This window comes from Heterodontus francisci, chromosome 19 (assembly GCF_036365525.1).
Source record: "Heterodontus francisci isolate sHetFra1 chromosome 19, sHetFra1.hap1, whole genome shotgun sequence".
Classification (NCBI taxonomy): Eukaryota; Metazoa; Chordata; class Chondrichthyes; order Heterodontiformes; family Heterodontidae; genus Heterodontus; species Heterodontus francisci.
Genome location: NC_090389.1, coordinates 89323724 through 89337166, shown reverse-complemented (window position 1 = coordinate 89337166; position 13443 = coordinate 89323724). Strand labels below are relative to the sequence as shown.

The following is a 13443-nucleotide window of genomic DNA, read 5'->3' as shown; positions in this document are numbered from 1 at the left end:
AGCATGTCGACCTTTTTCTTCATGCACAAGCCTAAATAGGGAGTGTCTGGCAGGCTATTCAGTCATAGACAGCATCACAGCCTAACCCAATTAATGCTCAGACAAATGCGCATTCCAGCCAGTCACTGAATAGTGATCAGAAGCAGGAACCTTAACTTAATTTACCCAGTGGTCCTGAGGAACCTACACCAACTTGCATTTATATAGCACCTTACAGCAGTGTTATCAAACAGAATTTGACACAGATATAAGGGACAAGTGACCAAAAGCTCGGTCAAAGAGGTAGCCTTAAAGAAGCATCTTAAAAGGAGAGAGAGGTGGAGATGTTTAGGGAGGGAATTCCAAAGCTTAGGGCCTAGGCAGCTGAAGGCACAATCACCAATGGTAGAGTGATGAAAATCAAGGTTGCACAAGACGCCAGAATTGGAAGAGCGCAGAGATCTCGGAGGGATGTAGGGCTGGAGGAAATTACAGAGGTGGGGAGGAGCAAGGCCATAGAGGGATTTGAAAAGAAGGCTGAGAATTTTAAAATTGAGGCATTGCTGGACCAGCAGCCTGTTTAGGTCAGCGGGCACTCGCAACTCTCTAGTGATCAGCTGACTGAGCCCAGGCCAGTGATTAAGATTAGTTCCGCTGATTGGACCCACTCTTCACTGATTGAGCCCTTTGGCAAATCCCTAAAGTCCACATTTTCTAAGTTTCAAACGTAAAGCACTGTATCCTGGGTTCATGTACATACCTTGTGAATGTCCATGCGTAGGTTCCTAGTAAAACGGTTTATCATTCGACGGAGATAATCCTCAAATTGAACCTCTCTCTTCTGTCTGTATAGCACAAAGGTTACAGTACAAAATGGATAGCAGATTTGATTCATCATAAAAGGTTTAAATGACAGGAAAAGAACCAACTTGCATTTCTATAGTGCCTTTCACAACCACAGGACATCTCAAAGCATTTTACAGCCAAATAAGTACTTTTGAAGTGTAGTCACTGTTGTAATGTAGGAAACGCAGCAGATGATTTGCAAATAGCAAGCTCCCACAAACTGCAATGTGATAAATGACCAGATAATTTGTTTTAGTGATGTTGATTGAGGGATAAATATTGGCCAGGACACCAGGGAGAACTCCCCTGCTCTTCTTCGAAACAGTGGCCGTTGTTTCTTTTCCGTCCACCCGAGAAGGCAGACAGGGCTTCATTTTAATGTCCCATCTGAAACACAGCACCTCTGACAGTGCAGCACTCTCTCAGTACTGGCACTGGGAGTGTCACTGATTTTGGAGTGGGGCCTGAAACCACAATCTTCTATCTCGGAGAAAGACTCAAGTCGGGTTTGAAGAGGAGGAGGCTGGTGTGGGCATTGAATGGCCTGTTTCCATGCTGTAGCCTCGATTTTCTCTATATAATTTGTACAGTGCCTTATCATGTCTCTGCAAAGTCACATAAATTACTTGCTGAAGTGAAAGTATTGTTAATTAACAAAGACATTCTGACCATGATTCCAGGGATGAAGGGTTTGTCTTACGAAGAGATTGAGCAGTTTTGTTTAGAAGAGTGAGAGGAGATCTAATTGAGGTATATAAGATGATTAAGGGGATTGACAACGTAGACGTAGAGAGGATGTTTCCTCTGGTGGGGCAATCTAGAACAAGAGGTCATAGTTTTAGGATAAGGGGTAGCAGATTTAAAACAGAGATGAGGAGAAATTACTTCTCTCAAAGGGTTGTGAGTCTGTGGAATTCACTACCCCAGAGTGCAGTGGATGCCAGGACATTAAGTAAATTTAAGGAGGAGATAGACAGATTTTTAATTAGTAAGGGGTTGAAGGATTATGGAGAATGGGCAGGAAAGTGGAGTTGAGGCATAGATGAGATCAGCCATGATCGTATTGAATGGCGGAGCAGGCTCGAGGGGCTGAATTGCCTACTCCTGCTCCTAGCTCTTATGTTCTTATGACCACAAGTAGTGCCTCGCTGGGCAGTCAGGTGAATGAGCAGATAAGTATGCTCCAGGTGGCAGTGGTTGAGGGAGTAATGTTGTCCAGGAGACCAAGGGGCGTTCCCTGCTCTATGTCCAGTACTGTCGTGGGATTTTGAAGTTCCAGTGGAACAGACACATTTTAAACTCTCATCCAAACAAATGAAACAGCAGGAGGCCATTCAGCCCATCGTGCCTGTTCCGTCATTCGATGAAAACATTGCTGATCTGATTCTCAACTCCATCTACCCACCTGGGTTCCATATCCCTTAATCTTCTTTGGCCTCCTTGTCTCGAGAGACAATGGGTAAGCGCCTGGAGGTGGTCAGTGGTTTGTGGAGCAGCGCCTGGAGTGGCTATAAAGGCCAATACTAGAGTGACAGACTCTTCACGGGTGCTGCAGATAAAATTGGTTGTCGGGGCTGTTACACAGTTGGCTCTCCCCCTGCGCTTCTGTCTTTTTTCCTGCCAACTGCTAAGTCTCTTCGACTCGCCTCACTTTAGCCCCGCCTTTATGGCTGCCCGCCAGCTCTGGCGATCGCTGGCAACTGACTCCCACGACTTGTGATCAATGTCACAGGACTTCATGTTGCGTTTGCAGACGTCTTTAAAGCGGAGACATGGACGGCAGGTGGGTCTGATACCAGTGACGAGCTCGCTGTACAACGTGTCCTTGGGGATCCTGCCATCTTCCATGCGGCTCACATGGCCAGGCCATCTCAAGCGCCGCTGACCCTTAATACCCGAACATAAATCTATCAATTCCAGTTTTGAAATTTTCAATTGAACCTCAGCCTCAACAGCTTTTTTGGGAGAGTGTTTCAGGTTTCCACTCCCCTTCGTGTGAAGAAGCGTTTCCTGACATATCCCAGAATGGCCTGTCTCTAATTTTAAAATCATACCCCCTTGTTCTGGACCCTTCCCCTACTGAAAGACGACACTTGACAGTGCAGAGCTTCCTCAGCACTGGCCCTGAAGGGTGTCAGCCTGGATTATGGCTGGAGTCTCTGGAGTGTGACTTAAACAGGCCATTCAATGCCCACACCACCCTCCTCTTCTTCAAACCCAATAACTTAAGCGTTTCTCTGAGCTAGAAGGTTGCGGGTTCAGGCCCCACTCCAAAGCCTTGAGCACATTGACACTCCCAGTGCCAGTACTGAGAGAGTGCTGCTCTGTCAGAGATGCCATGTTTCAGATGTGATGTTAAACAGAGACCCAGTCGGCCCTCTCAGGTGGACGTAAAAGAAACAACGGTCACTCAGAGGGAGAAGGCTACCCACTGGGCATAAAGAGAAGCTATCAGGCTGTGTAAGACTAACAACAGTAGTAGCAAATTCTAAAGAGATTATAAGTCACATGCCTGCTCTCTCTTTTCTTGGCCTGCGCTGGAGTTTCAATTTCAATCTCCAGCGGCTTTGCAGGAAGGGTGGGTTCAGGAAAGGGTGAGGCCGATGGTTCTTCTGGCATGACGTTCTGGAGCTCTGTGCAGAAAGGGAAACAAAGGGATGATTAACTCTGCTGCACTTCACACCACTGAAGTCACTCACTCAACTGTCTGTCAAGGACTCAAACCTCAAGCAATGTTTGGCTCTCTGGACATGGGCATGAACCCTCTATTACCCCACAAAGAGTGACAGAAACAAAAGCAAAATACTGTGGATGATGGAAATCTGAAACAAAAACAGAAAATTCTGAAAATACTCAGCAGGTCAGGCATCAACTGTGAAGACAAAAGCAGCATTAACGTTTCAGGTCGATGATGTCAGGTCCTGATGAAAGGTCATTGACCTGAAACATTTAACTCTGTTTCTCTCTTCACAGATGCTGCTTGACCCACATTTTCTGTTTTTGTTTCAGAGTGACAGAAGGTGGCTCTGAACCAGCATCAAACACTCGCAGGAGAGGTACAACACAGGGTTTAATACAGAGTAAAGCTCCCTCTACACTGTCCCATCAAACATTCCCAGAACAGGTACAGCACGGGGTTAGATACAGAGTAAAGCTCCCTCTACACTGTCCCCATCAAATACTCCCAGGGCAGGTCCAGAAATGGACCGCAAATTAGGCTTGGGTGTAAACTGGGTTGAACACGAGCTGCTCCCACTGGGCGGGTCAGGTTAAATTACCTCCCGCTAGTCAGTGATATGAATTAGTAACTTACCTTCCACTTCCTCCCACTCATCTTCACTGTCCTCAGTACTCTCATCTTCCTGCGAACTACCTTCTTCCTGCTTCTTCGATCGGTCTATCAAACTGACATAAAGAGGAGATTTGAGAGAGAATTTAATTATCATTAGATCCAGTAGCACCGAGATAGGAAGATCACGGATTGCATCCCCAGCCTGCGCTGAGCTCAGTGCTTTTCTCTGAGCTGTTGGCAGTGCTGTTATATGTCTCAGTGCCCCTGGACAGGGCATGGTTGGGCTCTGATAACCACAGTGCTTGCAAATCCAGCTGTCATTCAATAAGTGACGGAAAAGCCATACATCTAATGACGGGTATCTGTTTTTACTTTAGTGTGTGTGGAACGAAGAAAATATTCTCTTTCTACGATAAATGTTCTAAACTCTGGTGATCTAAAGGCTGACCCATTTCAAAATTCTTCAGAGCTCTCTGATCCAATTTTATTTAAATCTGCTCATGAAGGGATACTAAGTGAAGGGAGACGGTGGTGTAGTGGTAATCTCACTGAACTAGTGATCTAGCAGTCCAGGCTAATGCCTTGGGGACATGGGTTCAAGAACACAAGAAATAGGAGCAGGAGTAGACCATATGGCCCATCGAGCCTGCTCCGCTATTCAATACGACCATGGCTGATCTTGGGCTTCAATTCCACTTTCCTGCCCGCTCCTCATATCCCTCGATTCCATGTGAGACCAAAAATCCATCTTTCCCAGCCTTAAATGTATTCAGTGATGGAGCATCCACAACCCTCTGGGGTAGAGAATTCCAAAGATTCACAACCCTCTGAGTGAAGTAATTTCTCCTCATCTCAGTCCTGAATGATTGACCCCTTATCCTGAGACTGTGTCCCCGCGTTCTAGATTCCCTGACCAGTGGGAACAATCTCTCAGCTTCTATCCTATCAAGCCCTTTCAGAATCTTGTGTGTCTCAATTAGATCCCCTCTCATTCTTCTAAACTTCAGAGAATATAGGCCCAATTTACTCAGCCTCTCATCACAGGACAACCCCCTCATCCCAGGGATCAATTTAGTAAATCTTCGATGCACTGCCTCCAGTGCAAGTATATCCTTTGTTAAATGCGGAGAGCAAAACTGCACACAGTATTCCAGGTGCGGTCTCACCAAAGCCCTGTACAATTTTAGTAAGAATTCTTTATTCCTGTACTCCAATCTCCTTGCAATAAAGGCCAACATGCCATTTGCTTTCCTAATAGCCTGCTGCACCTGCATGTTAACTTTGTGCACTCCTTGTATGAGTACCCCCAAGTCTCTCTGAACATCAACACTTACCAGTTTCACACCTTTTAAAAAATATTCTGCTTTTCTATTTTTTACAACCAAAATGAACAACTTCACACTTCCCTAAATTATACTCCATTTGCCATCTTGTTGCCCACTCACTTAACATGTCTATATCTCCCCGCAGCTTACCTTTCCACCGAGCTTTGTATCATCAGCAAACTTGGATACATTATCTCTGTCTCTTCATCCAAGTCATTAATATAAAGTGTAAATAGCTGAGGCCCCAGCACCGCTCCTTGCGGCACCTCACTATTCACTGCCTGCCAACATGAAAATGCCCCATTTATGCCCACTCTCTGCTTCCTGTCTGTTAACCAATCCTCTATCCACGCTAATATATTACCCCCAACACCATGAACCCTTATCTTGCCTATTAATCTTTTATGTGGCACCTTATCAAATGCCTTTTGAAAATCCAGATATATTACATCTACTGGTTCCCCTTTATCTACCCGACGAGTTACATCCTCAAAAAACTCTAATAAATTTGTCAAACAGGATCTCCCTTTAGTAAAACCATGCTGACTTGTTCTAATCACACTATGCTTTTCCAAGTGCAACATTAAGACATCTTTAATAATGATTTCCAGCATCTTTCCAATGACTGATGTTAGGTTCAAATCCCACCAAGACAATTGGTGGAATTTAAATTCAACTAATAAAAAATCTGGAATTGGGAATTGAAAGCTAATGGTGTCATGAAACTATAATCGACTGTCGTAAAAACCTATCTGGTTCACGACTGTCCTTTAAGGAAGGAAATCTGTCGTCCTTACCCATTCTGGCCTACATGTGACTCCAGACCCACAGCAATGTGGTTGACTCTTAACTGCCCTCTGAAATGGCCTAGCAAGCAACTCAGTTGTCAAGGACAATTTGGGATGGGCAACAAATGCTGGCCTTGCCAGTGACACTCACATCCCATGAAAAGAATTTTTTTTAAAGTGCTAAAATAATTGTGCTCCCTTATGTAAATGAAGTTAGCTGGTGCTCCAACTGTGCCTGAGAGAGGACTGGCGTGAACTTATTCTCCATCCCAAACCCAACCTTGAATTACAATCTGTTACAGTTCTGTTCATTTCACCGTGGGAAGCGAATAACCACATGAGCTAAAGCCTACCTCCCCACGGGAGCTGCATCACGTTTAATCTCTTTGCCGCTTTCTTCCTTGACTGAGGGGCATCCTCCCCTACCCCTTGCCTTTGACGGTTTCTTTCCTCCGGCGCTATTACGCCCAGGGGCCCGGCAGATTTCCTGCTTCACTGCTCCCTTTCCACGGACTCTGGATCTCAATGGAGGCTTTTCAGGTTCAAAGTCCTGGCTATCGTCATCTGTTCATCAGAAGAATAAACGGGAGGCTTCAGAGTGCATGAAAATATATTAGCTGCCTTAATAATTGGGTACTAGTCAAGTGGCTCTGGCACTGGAAAATGACCATGAATGACCAACTGGCTGATTAATGTCCCATTAGCCTACGCCTGCATAGAAACCGAATAGAGGTCTTTAAAATGATGAAAGGTTTTGATACAGTAGACACAAAGTGCTTTCACTTGTGAGGAAGAGCTTATCTAGAAGCCATCAATATAAGATAGTCACCAAGAAATCCAATAGGGAATTCAGGAAAAGCTTCTTTAACCAGAGTGTGGAACTCACTACCACAGGGAGTGATTAAGGCAAATAATAGAGATTCCACCATGTCCTCTTGAAGTCTATCACTATCCTCACAGTTCACAATACTGTCAAGTTTTGTGTCATCCACAGATTTCGAAATTGTGCCCTGCACACCCAATTCAAGGTCATTAATATAGATCAAGAAAAGCAGTGGCCTTAATACTGACCCCCTGGGGAACCCCACCATATACCTTCCTCCAGCCTGAAAAACAACCATTCACCACTACTCTCCATTTTCTGTAACTCAGCCCACTTCATATCTATGCTGCCACTGTCCCTTTTGTTCCATGGGCTTTAACTTTACTGACAAGCCTGAACGTGGCACTTTATCAAATGCCTTTTGGAAGTCCATGTACACCACATCAACCACATTACCCTCATCCCTCTGTTACCTCAACAAACAGGATATAGATCGGTTGGAGACTTGGGCGGAGAAATGGCAGATGGAGTTTAATCCGGACAAATGTGAGGTAATGCAGGTAGGAAGTATACAGTAAATGGCAGAACCCTCAGGAGTATTGACAGGCAGAGAGATCTGGGCATACAGGTCCACAGGTCACTGAAAGTGGCAACGCAGGTGGATAAGGTAGTCAAGAAGGCATACGGCATGCTTGCCTTCATCGGTTGGGGCATAGAGTATAAAAATTGGCAAGTCATGCTGCAGCTGTACAGAACTTTAGTTAGGCCACACTTAGAATATTGCGTGCAATTCTGGTTGCCACACTACCAGAAGGACGTGGAGGCTTTGGAGAGGGTACAGAAGAGGTTTACCAGGATGTTGCCTGGTCTGGAGGGCATTAGCTATGAGGAGAGGTTGGATAAACTCGGATTGTTTTCACTGGAACGACGGAGGTGGAGGGGTGACATGATAGAGGTTTACAAAGTTATGAGCGGCATGGACAGAGTGGATAGTCAGAAGCTTTTTCCCAGGGTGGAAGAGTCAATTACTAGGGGACATAGGTTTAAGGTGAGGGGGCAAAGTTTAGAGGGGATGTGCGAGGCAAGTTCTTTACACAGAGGGTGGTGAGTGCCTGGAACTTGCTGCCGGGGGAGGTGGTGGAAGCAGGTACGATAGCGACGTTTAAGAGGTATCTTGACAAATACATGAACAGGATGGGAATAGAGGGATACGGTCCCCGGAAGTGCAGAAGGTTTTAGTTTAGGCAGGCATCAAGATCGGCACAGGCTTGGAGGGCCGAATGGCCTGTTCCTGTGCTGTACTGTTCTTTGTTCTGTGATTCAACTAATTTAGTTAAACATGATTTACCTTTTATAAATCCATGCTGACTTTCCTTAATTAATCCACATTTGTCCAAGTGATTGTAATTTTCTCCCAGGTTATCATTTCTAAAAGCTTTCCCACCACTGAGGTTAAACTGACTGGCCTGTAATTTCTGGATTTATCCTCACACCCTTTTTTAAACATGAGTGTCGGAACTGTTATGACCAGGTGAGGAAGAGGTCTCAGCATCCCCTCTTGCCCATTTCCTGGTTTTGTCGTAACATGGTTTATCTTTTAAAACACAGTGATTTTAGCTTACCCTCTCAGCGAGCCCTTGCTCATTGCACTCTAATTGTAATTGAAAATGAACCATCAGGTTTTCTGGAGTTTAAAGAAGAAAGATGCAAGTTTATTAGCCCTATCGCTCTGATCCAGTTAAAATTACTAAAATATGCAATGGCACACACTCACACAAGTAGATACAGAGGGGAAGAAAGAATTGGGGGACGGTGGGGTGGGGGGTAGTGAAGTAGAGTTCATAATAAATGGAATACAGATACTGTCTTTCATGTTCTTGATTGAAGTTAAGCTCTTGGAGTTCTCACTGGGGCCCGGTGCACAATTTCAGACTTGCTTCCCTGGTACCAGAAGGCTGAAGGGGTGCTTGGCTGTAGTCTTGAAGTCCAAACTGCCACAGTGGGCTCCCTGGGATCTTGCTGGGGGGAAGAGAACAAGAACGAGGGCGACTTTTCTTTTGCCAGTCCAGCTGCAGTCTTTTCCTTTCTGTGAGGCACAATTCAAAAGGAAAGCCCCAGTCTGGCCAGCAGGTAGGTCATATGTCCATCTCTTTTATAGAAACAGCAGCTTCTGGGAGGGTTGTTGGACTTCAAAGCTTTCCAGACACACTCAGTGGGGGGGCGGAGGAGAGTTCTGGCTCTTACACAGTTAAAGGATGCTGATCACCACTATTGTCCAGACCAATTTTGTTAATTGAATCAAGGAGCACCCCCATGATCTCTCCATTCATGTCTCTCAGAATGCAAATGTGCAACCATGTTTTCAGCTGCTCAGCTTTTTTAAAAAAAAAGTTATTTGCAATGTCCAGTCAAAAGTTTCAAGTAGTGTCCCATGTGACAAAATAAATGTTTCCGTTTGGCAGGTGTGATTTCCGTCACAATAACATTTGCAATTCTCCAGTCCTCTGATGCCACCCCTGCATTTAAGGAGGATTGGAATAGTATGGCCAGAGCCTCTGCAATTTCCCCCCTTACTTAAGAACATAAGAACTAGGAGCAGGAGTATTCTGACCATGATGAAGTCCTCACTGCCGTCCCAAAAGAAAAGATCATCCTTCTGGGGGACTTTAATGCCTGGGTTGGCCATGACTCCGATGTCTGGAGAGGAACCATTGGGAAAAACGGGGTGGGAAAAGCCAATGCAAATGGGGTCCACCTGCTGGCAATGTGTGCTCAGCAAGGCCTCATTAAAACAAACACTGTCTTCCGTCAGAAGGACAAATACAAAACCACATGGAGACATCCTAGATCAAAGCACTGGCACCTCCGGGATTACGTCATTATTCGAGTCAAAGATCTAAGTGATGTCTGTATCACTCGATCCATGCAGGAAACTGATGCCTGCTGGACAGATCATCGACTTGTTCAATTGATGAACATCCACCTAGCAGCAAAAACATCGCCGGACCAAAAAGTCCAAAAGGAAGAAGATCAATGTCTCAGCCCTAAAGCAGCCCGACCGAAGAAAGGAATTCCAAGTGCAGCTCACAACCAATCTGGAAAATTTTCACACATCCAACTCGATTTCAGAACAGTGGCAACAAATAAAGTCAGCTGTATTAGACTCTCCTGCGTCCAGACGATTGGGTTCAAGCATCGTCATCGCCAGGACTGGTTCGACGAAAATAATGCTGAAATATGTAACCTCCTGGAACAAAAACGAGCAGCCTTCATTGCCTGGCAGAACAACCCAAGGTCGCAAGTCAAGAAGGCAGCATTTCAACTGTTCAAGGCTGACACCCAAAGACAAATCAGGAAGATAAAATCAAGTGGTGGGAAGAGAAAGCCCGAGAGATCCAACAAAATGCTGACCATCATGACATGCAAAGCTTTTTTGAAGCCACCAGGGTCATATATAGACCACATCAAATGGACAAAATCCCCCTCGCTCACAGGATGGTGTCTCGCTTATGGATGACAATGTCATCCGTCAATGCTGGAAAGAACATTTTCAACAACTCCTCAATCATGAATCCACAGTGGCAGCTGTTATTCTTCAGGCTATCCCCTAGTATCCAGTCATAGAATCCATGGATGAACCACCATCGATGGGAGAGCTGCAACAAGCAATCAAACAGATGAAAAACAACAAAGCCTGCGGATCCGATGGTATTCCAGCTGAGGTCCTCAAAGCTGGTGGCTTTTGCTCACATCAAGATTCCATGCACTCCTCCTACAGATGTAGAAAGAAAAAGAACTCCCACACCAACTTCAGGAATGCGACAATTGTAACTATCTTCAAGAAGGGAGATAAATCATGCTGTGGAGGTATTTCTCTCTTGTCCATAGCAGGGAAAACTCTGACACGTATTCTCCTGAACTGCCTACTTTTTGTGGCTGGGAAAATCCTCCCAGAGACACAGTGTGGCTTTCAACCTTCCAGCGGAACCTCCGACATGGTCTTTGTTGCCTGATAAATCCAGGAAAAATGTCGAGAACACTAGCAGGAGCTCTTCACTGCATTCAGCGACCTAACCAAAGCATTTGACTCAGTAAATCATGAGGCTCAGCGGATTGTGCTCCAAAGATTTGGATGTCCAAGAAACTTCATCACAATCTTGCAATTGCTCCATGATGATAATGACTGCAACTGTCGTGTGGGAGATCTGAAACAGACACCTTCAAAATCCAGACTGGGGTCAAGCAAGACTGTGTGTTAGCCCCCATACTATTTACAATCTTTCTGACAATACCTCATCAAAGATCAGCTGGCCTCTGGTGTGAGTAGTAAATACTTCCTAGATGGAAAACTCTTTAACCTCAGTCGCCTCCATGCCAAAACTAAACTGACCACCATAGACATACATGATCTACAGTTTGCAGATGAATGCAGTGTCATTACCCACACTGCACCAGATTTACAAGCCACTCTCGATCGCTTCAATTCTGCATACAAGAGACTTGGCCTGTCCTTGAATGTTGCCAAAACAAAACTCATTTCAACACTCCTCCCCCCCCTGCTCTCATGCCAACATTTCTGTCTTTGGCCTGCTCCAGTGTTTCAGTGAACATCAACGCAAGCTCAATGAGTAGCCCCTGATCTTTCGATTAGGCACTCTACAGCCTTGTAGACTTGACATTGAGTTCAATAACTTCAGAGCGTGACTGGCCTTTTTAAAAATATTTTATGTTTTAACAACGTGCCTGCTTTTCATGTAGTCAGAGCTGCTCATTATTCCATTATTAACACTCTCTCTGGACTCATGCTTTGTCTTTCACCACAAGCATTAACACACTCTTTGTCTTTGACCCAGGACAGCTTTGTTATTGAATCTCTCCTGCCCTCTGCCCTATCAAACACCTTCCCCTTTGTTCTCTCCCCCACCCCTCTCCCCGTCACTTGCTTAAAACCTAATTCTTTTCTAACCGTTTCCAGTTCTGATGAAAGGTCACAGACCTGAAATGTTAACTTTGATTCCCTTTCCACAGATGCTGCCTGACCTGCTAAGTATTTCCAGCACTGTTGTTTTTGTTTCAGATTTCCAGCATCTGCAGTATTTTGCTTTTATATTACTCATATCAACCCACACCTGGTCAGCCATCTATTCCACCTCCCACATATATATTGAAAGAGAGACTTTGGAATATGTTGAGCACTTCCCATACCTTGGCAGCCACCCCTCTCAAAAGGCCACCACTGATGAGGAGATCCAACACCAGATCAGCTGCGCCAGCTTAGCCTTCTACAAACAACGGCAGCGTGTTTTTTGACAACAAAGATGTCACAAGTCAACAAAACTCCAAGTGTACAGAGCAGTTGTTGTCACCACACTCCTGTACTGCAATGAGACCTGGACTGTGTATGAGCGACACATAAGAACACTAGAGAAATTCCATCAGCAATGCCTCCGCCGCATCCTCCAGATTCAATGGGAGGACTGTCGAACAAACGCTAGCGTCCCTTCTTGAAGCCAGCTCCACAAGCATTCAGGCAAAACTCCTGCACAACCAACCTCGATGGACTGAACACTGTGCTTGGATGGTCGAAAACCATCTCACCTGCTAGGACCTGTTTTATCAACTCTCAAATGGCCAGCATTCCAGGGAAGGACAAAGAAAACACTTCAATGACACTCAAACTCTCTTTGAGGCACAGCAGAATTGACATTGATGACTGGAAGGAGCTTGCTACCAATCATGCAAAATGGCAACAACTTGTCCATCAAACTGCATCATGCATCATGATACCTTAATAATGAGGTAGAGCAGCGGCACTTTAGATCCCACTACTGTGTGGGACATTCTGCCCCATGTATCCAAAGATCTGCAGGTTGAGAATTGGTCTGTTCAGTCACATGAAGACCCATGGTAGAAACTCACGATCTTGAGTAGGCATCATCCTACAATGGATTGGCACCCCATCCTTCAACTTCAATAATCACTCCCTCCACCACCAAAGAATAGCAGCAGCAGTGTGCACCATCTACAAGATGCACTGCAGCAACACACCAAGACAGCACCTTCCAAACCTGCGACCTCTACCAACTAGAAGGACAAGGGCAGCAGATGCATGGGAACATCACCACCTGCCATTTCCCCTCCAAGCCACACACCATCCTGACTCGGAACAATATCGCCGTTCCTTCACTGTCGCTGGGTCAAAATCCTGGAACTCCCTCCCTAACAGCACTGTGGGTGTACCTACCCCACATGGACTGCAGCGGTTCAAGAAGGCAGCTCATCACCACCTTCTCAAGGGCAATTAGGGATGGGCAATAAATGCTGGCCTGGCCAGCGATGCGTACATCCTGTGAACAAATAAAAAAAAGTACTTTTAAAGTGTAATGTTGA

At 45.3% G+C, this 13443-nt stretch overlaps 1 protein-coding gene across 1 annotated transcript in view; it reads right to left on the bottom strand.

Moving 5' to 3' along the window:
- xpc (xeroderma pigmentosum, complementation group C) overlaps nt 1–13395 on the bottom strand; it is a 40070-nt gene extending 26675 nt beyond the window's left edge. Inside the window, exons 1-5 of the mRNA XM_068052190.1 lie at nt 13298–13395; nt 6584–6794; nt 4139–4230; nt 3334–3458; nt 740–820 (exon numbers count right to left, since the gene is read on the bottom strand). Of these exons, the coding sequence (XP_067908291.1) occupies nt 740–820; nt 3334–3458; nt 4139–4230; nt 6584–6794; nt 13298–13334 (546 nt within the window). The 5' untranslated portion in view covers nt 13335–13395. The remainder of the gene's footprint in view (nt 1–739; nt 821–3333; nt 3459–4138; nt 4231–6583; nt 6795–13297) is intronic.
- Nucleotides 13396–13443: the final 48 nt, after the last annotated feature.